Below are 13,936 nucleotides of genomic sequence, written 5' to 3' on the forward strand. Positions count from 1 at the left end.
TTTCCGGTGGATGATAATGTGCTGTAATTACATGTACATTACCACAGTACAAAGCGTTTCGTCGGAGGAAGCGCCAATCCAAGGACGAAGACCTCCTTGACCCTGGTCGATCGATTCATTGATATTACACCATACAAATGCACATACATGTCAGATCAAGATAACTGACGGTAACAGATTTATTAAATCCATAATTATACCAATAATTATTCCAAAATTACCAACTTTTATCTCACGTAATAAAACGTAACACTTTCCTACTGAGGTCATGATTTTTGCCACTAAACTTCCTTATAGTCTTTATAAAACTTAATGTTCGAGCTCTTTATATCTCCTATTCTATACTGTAACATGTTTTGTATTTATGCTTAAGCACCTACTGTATTCGACATAAGCGCCAACCCCCTCCAGGCCTCTTTTTGGGGAGCTGAAGTTATATAAAAGATAAACGCTCCCATCCCACGAATTTCATGATTTGTGATGCTTATAAAATCGGCATTGTATCGCATATTACATAAACTAGTGAGCCTTTCACATGTAAATCACGACATATAACGTCCAATGGGTGTCAAAGGATAAAAGGCATACGCATGTTTACCGAAACAGGTTAATGTGCCATGAGTACAGAAAGAGTTAACTACATGTATGGCTAACTTTTTTTATTGTTGTTTTTTCATCCACAACATCTATTTCAGTTCCTTAGCTCATAAGCGCCCTTTGCTACAGTTTGTAAGCACCCTTGGCGCTAATTATGGCGAATATGGTAATTGACAAAAATGACACACTGAACTACTAAGAATCACAAGAAGAAAGTTATGTCTTATCATCTTTTAACGTTTTTGAAAAATCACTCATACTTAGGCTTATGATGGAATACTACTTGGTTCTATTCTAGGTCACTATTTTTCTATAATACAAAATAAAATTCTGATTTGTGACAAAAACAAGTGATGAAGCAGTCCAAAAAGGTCCACATACAGTGTATGAGCAATTTTAACAGAAACAAATTAATAATTTTTTTTTTCTGAAAGGGTTAAAGGCAAAATCCACTAGACTATGGCACAGTGTCAACTTCAATAATTACTAATAAGTAAATTCTGTCATCTTAATGTTAAAGGGAAATTGACTACATGTAATGAACATAATGGTTATGCCTTTAAAGGGACAATTCACTCAGGCTAATTCTTTTACATAACCAATAAGCAAAATATGACATAAATGTATTGTTCTACATTTCTTATGAAACATGTAGCATAAAATATTGACAAATTTCACGTCATTGTTTAGTATTTTAATTGATACCGTTGTAATTACAAATCGTTGATCAATACGATTAAGCAGGTACAATATGTACGCTGTACCCATACCTGAGCCAAAGTCACGCACGTTAAACAAATGAACTACATAACCACTGAGGAGGTGATAAAAGGATTTTTTAGGCAAGATAATTCACCTAATAAGGTAAGCACACTACTGTCAGAGCGATTTGAGCGGTTCTAGACAAAAGATGCATTACTCTACAAGCAAGGGACAGGGTTCGGAATACAGATGTTCGACCACAATGTGTAATGGCGGACAGCGAGCGAGTTTGAACATTTCGCACGCATTTCACCACCATGGGCTTTTCTGGCATATCACAGTAAAACCGACTGATCTTATATCCATTAGAACTGGGTTTTTCCAATATATGTACAAATTTTAATGTTCTCTTAGACTGAATTGTCCCTTTAACAACAACAAAAAACAGAAAATACACAACTTAATAATGCAACAAGTTTATTTGACCGGCAAATAGTACCAAATTTACCAGATATAATTAACATCAGACATACTGCATGTAGACTCAGAAATCAAGAGTTGAAATATCTGCAGGAGATTTTAATTCATCAAAATATTTCTTTGTCACTGCCTTATGATCTGTCTTTAAAAAAAATAAACACAAAAAAAAACCAACAAATGTTTCAAAAGTGATGTGATGAAACAATGGGCCTGAATTGCTTACCTGTTACCAGGTGATTTAGTGATATAATTTATTTTTCCATGTTTACCAAAGTAACTTCAATGAAGCCCAAGGTCATTCATTGAAACAAAGCTGCTAGACCTTCATCCAAGCATGTCACAACCGAAATATCTGGTGTATTGGCTTTTTAGTTATTGACAATCATTCAGTCAAAGATCTTGGCTTTGTTTACCCCTGTAACCTTGAGTAAATGTCAGGGTCATTATTTTAACAAACTTGGTAAACATTCATTAAAGCAATTGCCACAGCCCCAATATTGGGTATCTATGTCACTTAATTATTGGCAAGAAGTCGGTCAAATATTTAACCTATTTGACTCCTGTGACTTTTAATGAAGGTCAAGGTCTTCCATTTGAACAAACTTACCAGCCCTTGATATTCCAAAATGCCCTTAGCCCAATATCAGGTATATTATACTAAATACTAGCCCTTCATCCCAACATAGGCCCAGTAACTCTAGGTGTTTTATCTCCTGACAAAAATATTATCCCAGGTTTTGGCCTTTTTTACCCCTGTTACCTTGATTGAAAGTACATTGTAATTCATTTGAACAAAATTGGAAACCTTTCATCCCAACATGTTACAGGTACAACATCATGTATCTGGGTTTCTTGGTGTTTGAAATGAAAACCAAATCGTTAAAGATGAAAAATGCCTGTACAGTCAGCTGGACAGACAGACAACAGATGCTGCACCATGCCATAACCTCATATGCTCTTCAGGCAGGTGAGCTAGTGATTTTAAAAATTTAAATCTAAGAAAATTATATGAATGAGCCTTTTGATGACACTAAAGTTATGTAGTTTTCCAACAATTTAGTGATTTTTTTCTCTCAAAAGCAAATCACTATACGAATCAGCATCTCTTCAAAACAGCAGATGAATATTTATAAGGAAATGATGGAATACATTTTATGTGCTACAAAAACATATTCAATCAAAATAATTGGATATATCAGTCACTTAAAGGAAATTGAAATAACAAAGAATGGTACTTGTTGAATTAACTCTATCGAACATTTCACAATGAAATCCATGTAAGACATCGTTAATGACACAGACGTTATGGGAAATCCAGATAAATGTGCATACAAAATGTATATAATGTCAGCTATATATGAATTGGTTCCACATAAAAGCCTGCATTTAATGGTGGTCTTGATCTTGTTGAACTCACTCTTTCATTTCTTATGACACAGAAGAAGTTTTAGACGATTTCTCTCTAAAAAGAACTATTTATCATTAATGCCTGGTAGATTCAGCTTTCTTCATCTTCACTGTCATCACTTTCATCATACACAGCGACCTGTTGTCTGTTTATATTCACAACACTGTCACAATCGTTATCATCGTCCGACTCATCGCTAGGTGGTAGAAGATCATCAGGAATCATACAGTCACTCTTTGCCTCTTGGCTGTCTTTGAATGCTTCAGGCCTAAAAGAAATTATCAAATGATCTTTTTTACATTTTGTTAGAAGTTATTGATAATAAAGCTGGTAGAAAAATTTGTATTAAATCAAATTTACATATATTTGAGATATTGTTTATAATACAATATAGATAAACAAACAGAAAATATACATTAAGCTTCCATATGAGCTGATTATCCACGTATGTGTTGTTTGCTATACTGGGTACCTCTGTGATGAAATGGGGAGGTTGGCATACATAACAGTTTGCAATACCTAATTTTATCACATAATCCGCCCATATCCAGTGACCTCAGCAATGTAATATATTTGCATGTGTCACTAGTGTAATATAACCTGGAGCAGAAAATTCATTGTGACATACATCATGGCTTAATTTAATTTATATAATTGACATTGAAGAATTGAAGGACGTCATGATAAAATGGCGGCCTCCACTAGATTTTTGTAACACATTTTTACATTGAGATTCTCTCAATTGTAGGATGTTGTAGTTATATGATAAAAAGTATCTTAAGCTTTATGTTCATTTCATATATGAAATTTTATGAAACTTGTTCTCCATGGTCGCAAAAATTAAGACTTGTTTCATAAAATCCCATATGAAAACACTCATTTAAGATCCTATTTATAAGAGAAATAATTACTACTGTACATGTACATACCACAATCCTTCCTGTTTGATGTACTTTATCTGCTCCTTGTACAATATTGTAACAATCTCAGCTTTCACTTTGTCACCTTCCTCAATGGGCTGAACAAGTACATAGTCTCCTGAAACCAACATTAATAAAGTCAGAAGTATTTAACTGTTTTTTATGGCATCATAGGACACAATATCGACATGAAGTTTGAGAAAAATTAAAAAAAAAAAAAAAAAAAGAAACACAAAATGTGCCAAAATCAACCTATAATTTCTTCATAGGGGTAACTAAGTAGACTTTCTTGAGGTTAAAAGTTTAAACACGTGAAATTACTCCCATGTGAATATAAAAAATTGGCAAGTATAGATGTATAGAATCAACGTCTGTTATAAATAAGTTGATCGAAACTATTCTCATTCACATAGCATCAGTAAAATTAACATGAATGTGTTGCTTAGATTCATATTTTCATATAAGAAGGGAGATAACTCCATTGTGAAAATTCCCTACCTCTTTTAATCCATACATTTTTCCTAAATTTAGTCGGCATGCTAACTAAAAACTTCTCCTGGTTGTCAGATTCTACTTCATGCAGATTGTTGCCCCGGCCCGCTGTTACCTGTATGTGAAGAAAAAGAGTTAAAAACTTTGAACTGGGAATGAAAATATATATCTACATTATAAATATATCAGATAAACAACAAGAGAGGGCCTGTATCGCTCACCTGGTTTGTAATGTCAAGTCATGTTCTGAATACAGGTTCATTGTTTCTTTTCTGAAGGAATTTGAATATTTACCTCTTATTTCCCTATTGGGCCCTGCCCCTCCTGCCCTCAGGGGGTCAGAGCCAAAATTTATACAAGTTCTGTTCCCCTTCCCCCAAGGATGCTTGTGGCCAAATTTGGTTACAATCCATGTAGAACTCTAGGACAAGTAGCAATATATAGGATTTACCTCTATTTCCCCTATTGGACCCCGCCCCTCCTGCCCCCGGGGGGTCAGAGCCAAAATTTATACAAGTTCTGTTCCCCTTCACCCAAGGTGGCAAAATTTGGTCACAATCCATGCGGAACTCTATGACTAGTAGCGATTTAAATTAAATGTTGACGGACGGACGGAAGACGGACGCCGCACCATGGGACGCCGCACCATGACATAAGCTCACCCGCCCTTTGGGCCAGGTGAGCTAAAAAATGACAGAATAATGACCATTATACTATTTTGTTTGGTTTGAATTTAATGAAGTATTTACACTTATAGTCAGGGTCATGCCAGGTTTAGTTGGAGGAGAAAAAAGCCACACAGGGATCAATCTAGCTCTGATTTATTACCATTTATGGGTAAATTTCCCCTCAAGGAATGAATTCCCCGCTGGCCTAAAATTCCGCTGAAGATTTTTAAAATTCCCCATTTGAATCTAAAAAATCACCGTTTTTGTAACAAAATTTCCCCTGCGACTTATTTTTCATTATTTTTTTTTAGACTTTTGTTTGCAAATTTCATCATATCTATCATACGTATACAGCTACTGCATATTTTATGATTAACTCAAATTTTTCATTAATGAGCTTAAAATCTTGCTTTACTAAATCTAAAAATAAAATTAATTGTTTTGTCAAAATGCATATGATTTTGGACTAAAATAAGAAGATTCAAATTCCCCTATATTTCGCCAAACTTTTCCCCTATTTTGAAAAAGGGTAGTTTCCCCCAAAACCTAGATTGATCTCTGCCAGAGCACTCGGGGGAGGGTGGGGGGGGGGGAACTGGCTACTGACCAGCAGTCAGTTCCTGGCAACTGCCCAATGGGATTCTAATTCACGGCTCATGATAAGAGTTGGAGGCTAAAACTTGTGATAATATCTTAAGACATCTTAACCAGTAGGTCACCAAACAAAACTTAAACATGTCTGTCTTACATTTACCTTTACAATCTGTTGACCATCTTCTGGGAGGACAAATTCGTTTAAAACTTCCTTGGTAACATGTTTCCTTTTTGTTGCTTTTGACATCTCTGGTTTAGTTAATAACACATCCTTCAGCAGTACAAACCTAGAAAATGAACAGTCTGCATGTACATGTATAGTATCGATATTGTAGCAGTTATTTTTTCTTGGGAATAGCATTCTGATATGTTAGATTTACCTCCTTTACCATACTGATGTGAAAAGAAGTAACCCTGGTAGATCAGAATGGGGAGTAGTACTTACATATTATAAATTATTATCTGATTTGTTTCCAAAAGAAAACCACAACGATATTTCATAAATTAAATGGGATTAAACATTCAATACATTCTCCCAAGAGTACAGTAGATATTGCATATACAGGTACAGTGCATGTCTAATGAAAAGATTCAATACATTAAAAGCAAAATACACAATGAAACAGAACATTGAAAATAAAACACATGTGCAGTCCAACAACATGTACTTGAAGATCAAATTATATTTACTTATAAACTTAAAGTGAATAGTCGGGCAAGGATGGCTGAAGTCGGTAAAAATGGTGTGAATGTATCCAGTATAATTTCTTATGAAATAGAAAAATAAAATTTCTCGTCAAAATCCGTCTGTGTACAAAGAAACTAATTTAAAAGTATAAATGTATAGGAATCCTAAAACGTCCTCCCGGCTGACTATGTCTGTGGTTACATTTCCACACAGCCTCGCTTTCAATGCTTTCAACTTTTCTTTATTTCAATGGTCAGAACTGGGAAACGTAAGCAGAACTTGACCGTCGTATTAATATGCGAGAACTTTTGGAAGGCCAATGAACGCATTTAGACTGGTTTTCTTTTCCGGACTATTCACTTTAATGTTATAATTTACATAACATAACACTGAACAGTTTCAAATATGTATGTAGTTGATCCCCACTCGTAGGAATGTTTGTTAGAAGAAGTAGGCATTGATACTTGAATGATCTTACTGTATAATTTAGTTTACCAATATACTTAAAAATTAAACCCGTATTTTGATAAGAGCACAACTCTTCTTGGCCAAAGGTACTCAAACAATGTTAGAGGCAACATAGCACATGTACAACAAGATACTTTTGAGACATTCCGTTGTGTCGATCAACAGTCAGCAAAATAACATTCGATAAGAAAATGGCTGACCAGTCAACTATCATGTTATGGGTGTAGGCTAAAGGCTGTGTAGAGCCAGTAAGATATATAAACAACCATTCACCTGAAGATGCCTGATTTTTTTTGATTTTTTACTATATATATAATACATGTTTTCTGATAGAGCAAAGCTGTACTAATCATAGCATGTGAGTGAGCAATACAATCAAATATCCAATACAATCAAGTACCACTTAGACTTTGATTTTGTGTGCTTTCCCCCGTTTTTTCATATTGAAATCTTGCTGGAGTCAATATTTACAATTTGTAAAGGCCACGTAGAGCAAAGCTCTACTAAACATAACACATGTGTGAGCATATCTTGATCTAGATGCAAATACATTCCAGTGCCCCTTGAACTTTGAAATCTTGTCCCGTGGGAAAAGTCTCACGCCTCCATGTAGGCAGTCATATTTCAATTCTCATTATAAGTATGACGAGATTTTGAAATTTTCTGCATTAGACGAAAACGCGTCATCGGAATACGCTTTAAATTACTATAAGAACAGCGCAATAAATGTAATGGTCCATTACAGGTCCAATATATACTATGTGTGTTCTCAAGCACACGGCACCATCAGCAATGACGTCACAAAACCTGGGGCTAAAGATGACTGCACAGATTCCCGCGTATTTTTTATAACATGACATACTGCAAAGTTTATCCACATGATTGATGTATATTGAACTATTCCATTTGGATTATTTCGAATTCTTTGTAACTATTGATATTATGTGACTGTCAATAAAATACATTTTATTGATAGTCTCGTAGAAAAATGTAGACAATATAAAGTTAATAATGATGTTATGATCCTGTATTTACATGTAGCTCTTCTGAGGCTTTGCCTAAAGTGAAAATTGTGATGCCTTTTTTTATAAGAGCGTAGAGCTAAGCTCTACTAACCATAACGTGTGTGAGCATTCCAATACATTCCAGTATTCCTTGGACTTTGAAATTGTGTCGTGCAGGAGAAGTCTTGCACCTCCATGTAGGCAGCCATGTTTTAATTCTCATAACATCACGAGATTTGAAATTTTCTCTTTAGACAAAACGTGTCGTCAGGATACATTTTAAAATTACTGTAAATAGTTTTAGATAACTACACAAAGACAAAAACGATACAATAAATATACTGGTCAAAATGATACACTCTGTTTGTTGTCAAGCGCACGGCACCATTAGCCATGACGTCAGGAAACTCGGTGCCAAAGATGACGACACATATTCCTGCGCATTTCTGATACATGGCATGTTGTCAAGTTTTCCGCCTTTGAGAGAAACAAGATCGAAACAAAATTTAACTATTCAAGTTTAATATTTCTTTCTGACATATATATGGCGACTGTCAATATATTGCTAGACACAAAACATCCATCAATAGTTTTGAAGAATTGCATTTAATAAAAATCAATGACCACACTACAAGTTTAAACAATCTCATTCTGAGATAATCTGTTATGATCCTAATTAAGGGTTAGAGGATAATTTTGGAGGACTACGGGAAATAGAACTGTGGCCTTCGGCTTTCCGTTCTATTTCTCATAGTCTTCCAAACTTGCCTTCTTACCTCTACTTACATTTTTTTTTTATAATGTAGTTCCGCTCTTCTGAGGCTTTGCCTTAAATTAATATTAAAAAAAATAAAACGACTACAGACTTTATCATATTCTCCTGCATTTGGGTAACTAAATTATGGCGTCCTCTTGCTGAAAGACGCAGAGAGTCCAGGCTCATCATGATGTACAAAATAGCTAATGATCAAATCGCCATCTGTAAACAAAATAGACTCATTCCAGCAAACAGGCAATCCAGGCAAGCTCACCAACAATCATTCCAACTTGCACACTGTAAAACCCAGGTCAGAAAACAATCATTCTTCCCTAGGCCAATATCTGAATGGAATAAGATCCCAGCACATATCATATCGTACTGCTCCACTCCTGAACAATTCAAGTCTGCTCTCCTGTTACTCCAACAATGTTAGAGGTATAGCACGACGAGACACTTTTGGAACATATAACGTCGTGTCTAACCTCTAACTTCCGATAGGCCATTTACCCGATGCTGAGGGTAACATTTTCAAAGTTTGGATTATGACAATATAAAACGTTTAAATCATATTTAAATTGGCATCAATGTCAAATATCTACCTCTTTTTCATAAATCAACAAGTTTTTTAACAAAATCAGCCGTAAAATCTATCTAAAACAAATATTTACATTTCCTAACGTAAACTTTCATGACCCAGACAAAACTTCATGATGAAAGCGATCCACCCGGTAAATAGAAAAAACGAATTGCAAAGTCCCCAAAACGCTTGATCTGCCTTTACTTTTACTTGCATTCTGCCCGCTTGAATTCACGTTCCGTTTTTTGTAGTAACCAGCCGCCATATTTAAAACTAGGTCAAAATGTTACGGAAAGGATTCATCATATCTAATCTGCTAAAATACTATTTTATGAGGCCTCAAGTTATGGTTTTCCTATATAAATGGGATAATTAATACCTAAACTGTAAGTACACATCGATGTTATCACTGTTTGAGCTATAAATATTGATATTATTGCACTTTTCATTCCGCCTTCATCTGACGTCGGAAGCTGCATCAAAGAAATGACCCTTCGGAAATGAGAGTCAACAGTCAGCAAAATAACGTCTGATAAAAAAACGGCTGACCAGTCGACTCTCCTGTCAGTATTACTCCAAAAATGTTAGAGGTATAGCACGACGAGACACTTTTGGAACATTACGTCGTGTCTAACCTCTAACTTCCGATAGACCATTTACCCGATGCTGTGGGTAACATTTTAAAAGTTTGGATTGTGACAATATAAAACGTTTAAATCATATATAAATCGTCATCAATGTCAAATACCTACCTCTTTTTCATAAATCAACAAGTATTTTGACAAAATCAGCAGTAAAATCCATCTAAAACAAATATTTACATCTCCTAACGTAAACTTTCATGACCCAGACAAAACTTCATGATGAAAGCGATCCACGCGGTAAATAGAAAAAACGAATTGCAAAGTCCCCAAAACGCTTGATCTGCCTTAACTTTTACTTGCATTCTGCCCGCTTGAATTCACGTTCCGTTTTTTGTAGTAACCAGCCGCCATATTTAAAACTAGGTCAAAATGTTACGGAAGGGATTCATCATATCTAATCTGCTAAAATACTATTTTATGAGGCCCCAAGTTATGGTTTTCCTAGATAAATGGGATAATTAATACATAAACTGTAAGTACACGTCAATGTTATCACTGTTAGAGCAAGAAATAATGATATTATTGCACTTTTCATTCCGCCTTCATCTGACGTCGGAAGCTGCATCAAAGAAATAGGCCTTCGGAAATGAGAGTCGACAGTCAGCAAAGTAACGTCCGATAAAAAAAACGGCTGACCAGTCGACTCTCATGTTATGGGAGTACTGTCAGTATATACCCAATATTAAAATAAACATATCATTATCTACTGACTTTACCGGAATCAACTCAAATCCCATATTTATCTCTCTCATGACATTATCTTCAATTTGTTGAAGTTGGTCATTACCAATTAGAAATACTCAAATGCAGGAATGTTTCTCAAATGCATGGCTATTCCCCGATTCCCTATATACGGGAGTGTGCCTAATCTGTTTCAAATTAAATTGAGTGCGTGTAAACAAACTTAAATGCCTTAAGCAAAACAGCAAGAACTCGATACTTACTTTTACGAGTTAATCAGTATTAATCCATCCTATATGTGGCATTTTACATATAGCTGGACGAGTCGCCTCGATGTCACAGTTGAGCTTGATTGTGCAATACGGAGATTTCTGACTGACGGACGTTATCTGTGAGTTGAAAAGGTTTAGTGGTTAAATAATCACTATGTATACTCAACAAATTAATTCATAACAAATTAGTTACATTTTTGACACGATAAACATTGCGATGTTTCTTACCTCAGAGAAGTGCACTCAACACGTTTTCTGAAAAGAAACTACATACCACTGTCAATTAGACGCTTAGAATTACTGATCAATCATACTACCGATTTAAGCGTTTGCTTTGCTAGATATATTTTCTAAATTTTGAAAGATATGCTGGTATATTTTTCCGGAATAACATATTTTATAAAAATTCTGCTACTTGCTAGAATTACACTTATTCATTTAACATTATCGAACATAAGGATCTTGATATGATTCATTCAATATGAATATATTATTTATCAGAAACGGACGTTTCTGTTAAATCAGAATTATAGAAGCATATATTTTTCTTGATACAGTATAACATACTGTTTTATATATATAAGCTTATAAAAAATAAACTTACAACATGTGTATTAATGATTGTGATTGAAACTTCAACAATAAAACGAATCTCTGTGGACTATACAGATTCTGCAGTGATACATTACGAGAGTTTCGAGATCCCAAAACGACGTGGGTAAAGTACCGTCGATAGTCCCACCATCCGGTGATTATGACGTCATCATTTGACGTGAGTTTCGTGACGTCATAATCACCGGAATGTGGGACTAATCGACGGTAAATTGTACTTTACCCACGTCGTTTTGGGTTGTTTTTATCTTGTACATGTACACATGTACATGTTCCTTCCACATATTCATATATCTAGATCAAATTAATCGATGAAAAGTTACATAATATAAGACCACGATCGAGTGCACCGCGAGTAGCGATATGATGTAGGACATCTCCTTGCATGCGTTGTATGGAGTTTGAAAATTATCATTAGTCTAGATGAAATAAATAAGTTGTTTAAAATACTGGTTTATGTGAATAATGAATGTACAAACCCATATACAATGTATCCAACGTAAGATATTTTTTATTTTACTGTAATCAATATCGAAATTGGTATTGTTTGTGCGATGACAAGAGATGACGAGGTTTTGCAATTTCAACTTTAGAATCTTTCCGTGGCGACACGAAAATAAAACTTGTATTGTAATTAAGATACTGACCGTGTATTCTGTTTATCATGCAACCATTTCCTTATACATGTATATACAGATGCAGATGGCATTTAAAACGAAAGCAAATTTACATGATTTCGCTCAAAGCGAGACGCTTATTTAATGATCAAGAAAATCTATGCATTCACTAAACCGAACGAGTATGTGCTCCTTTTTACTACCATGAGAAATATGTAAGCGACGTCATTTCGGTAATTGTGACGTCACTGTTAGGCAGGACTGACTGGTCAATGACTTTCGCCGACTGAAATGTTCTAAAAATGCACATTGAAATGCACATTTCCTAAAACTTTCAAGCACGTTATGTTCAAACCTTTAATAGACCTAATGAAAATTATATACACATGGACTAGATTAAAATGTCCATCAAGGACTCTACTATTTTAAAAAAGTCTCTGAAAAGATGAATTTGTTTATATGCCTTAGCAAGACAATTAATTCATTATTATTTTAAGTACCACAGTACCACACCAATGTGCCGGTGGTGTGAAACCGGTATGTTCAGATAGAGCAGGGCTGCATATTAGCATTTCTATATGCAAGTAACTTTAAAATCGAAAAATTACCATGTTAAGAACGCTTTAAAATCATCAAAATACATCGTAAACACATCTTAGCCTTTCTAAATCGTGATAATTTTTCCCGGGGTGACCCTCGGAACCCCCCCCCCCCCCAAACACCAAAATCTCGCGCCTTCGGCGCTTGTATGCCAATTTGACCAATGTCTATAGATGTGTACAAGGTTTATAATATATTGAGGACCCCCATTACGTTTCATCTTCCTACGCCACTGCTATCCTATCGAGATACCAAAACGACGTGGGTATAGTCCATCCCTAGCAGAGTTCATATGCGATCTTTGATTTGAAACCGTGTAATGAGCCCTGTGAGAGAATAAAGTACGGTATAAAATTACCTTCGATTATCATAAGCACCTGAAAATGAGATTAATTGGCCGTAAATCGTACTTTACCCACGTCATTTATGTATCTCGAAACCCCCGTATTACTAACATACATATGACGTCATCAGTAAGGACAATGACGTGACGTCGGGTATTGTTGATGGCACATAATGATGTAGATATTTAGGCTAATTCCATTTACCATTTTGCAGCAAATTTTGAGAAAATCTGTTGCAATATGCAGTTGGTTTTTTTTTTTTTTTTTTTTTTTTTTTTTTTGCTTTTAAGATGAAACTTGCTAAATTGAAATAAAAGTTTTTACGTACATTGTAATATTGAAGATGTATTTCGAGCCTATACGCATTACACTGAATATAAGATAACCAGAAGGTTTGTGTCTATTATCAAATTACTGGTAAAATATACATGTATCTGATCATGCAACTGTGTGTATACTAAACAATTCTCAAGAGAAAATTTTTATACGTTTTTGACAGCGTGCATATAGTATGACTGGTATTCAAAATATTTTCGCCAACAAGCACATTCTATAACCCGAAAATAACGTATGTCCATGTCTTCAAATAGGGTATACATTGTATGTATATCTATACCGATGTAAAGTATTATGTAAGGGCTTTACTGCAACATTTTACGTTTCTTATAACTCTTGTTTTCTTATGGAAACTCGCAAAAGATATCTAACGAAAAAATATCACTGTGTTTAAATCTTATGCCATATCAAGGTTGCATACATGAAGTTCCTGAGTAATATCCTGTATATGATAGATTGACCAAGCCTGTTC

General features: G+C 34.9%; 1 protein-coding gene across 2 annotated transcripts; it reads right to left on the bottom strand.

Moving 5' to 3' along the window:
* Positions 1-1,759: 1,759 nt before the first annotated feature.
* Positions 1,760-11,763, bottom strand: LOC138318412 (probable RNA-binding protein EIF1AD). Of its 2 annotated transcripts, XM_069260739.1 has the most exons (7): positions 11,560-11,763; positions 11,184-11,221; positions 10,947-11,072; positions 6,022-6,148; positions 4,606-4,714; positions 4,117-4,225; positions 1,760-3,455 (listed from the first exon to the last, which is right to left on the bottom strand). In XM_069260739.1, exons 4-7 carry the CDS (start codon positions 6,106-6,108, stop codon positions 3,278-3,280), a joined length of 483 nt encoding a protein of 160 aa, XP_069116840.1. In that variant the 5' UTR covers positions 6,109-6,148; positions 10,947-11,072; positions 11,184-11,221; positions 11,560-11,763; the 3' UTR covers positions 1,760-3,277. The 2 variants fall into 2 exon arrangements, with proteins under 2 accessions (XP_069116840.1, XP_069116841.1); XM_069260740.1 differs by lacking the exon at positions 11,184-11,221.
* Positions 11,764-13,936: the final 2,173 nt, after the last annotated feature.

The sequence above is a fragment of the Argopecten irradians genome, chromosome 3 (assembly GCF_041381155.1).
Source record: "Argopecten irradians isolate NY chromosome 3, Ai_NY, whole genome shotgun sequence".
NCBI lineage: Eukaryota > Metazoa > Mollusca > Bivalvia > Pectinida > Pectinidae > Argopecten > Argopecten irradians.

What these genes read in the sequence shown, in the direction of transcription:
- LOC138318412 (XM_069260740.1), bottom strand. Translation starts at nt 6,108, where the DNA reads ATGTCAAAAGCAACAAAAAGGAAACATGTTACCAAGGAAGTTTTAAAC. An exon ending in AAATGTATGGATTAAAAGAG is followed by an intron (nt 4,226 to 4,605) that starts GTAGGGAATTTT and finishes TGTTGGTTTCAG; the next exon opens with GAGACTATGTACTTGTTCAG. An exon ending in ATCAAACAGGAAGGATTGTG is followed by an intron (nt 3,456 to 4,116) that starts GTATGTACATGT and finishes AATTTCTTTTAG; the next exon opens with GCCTGAAGCATTCAAAGACA.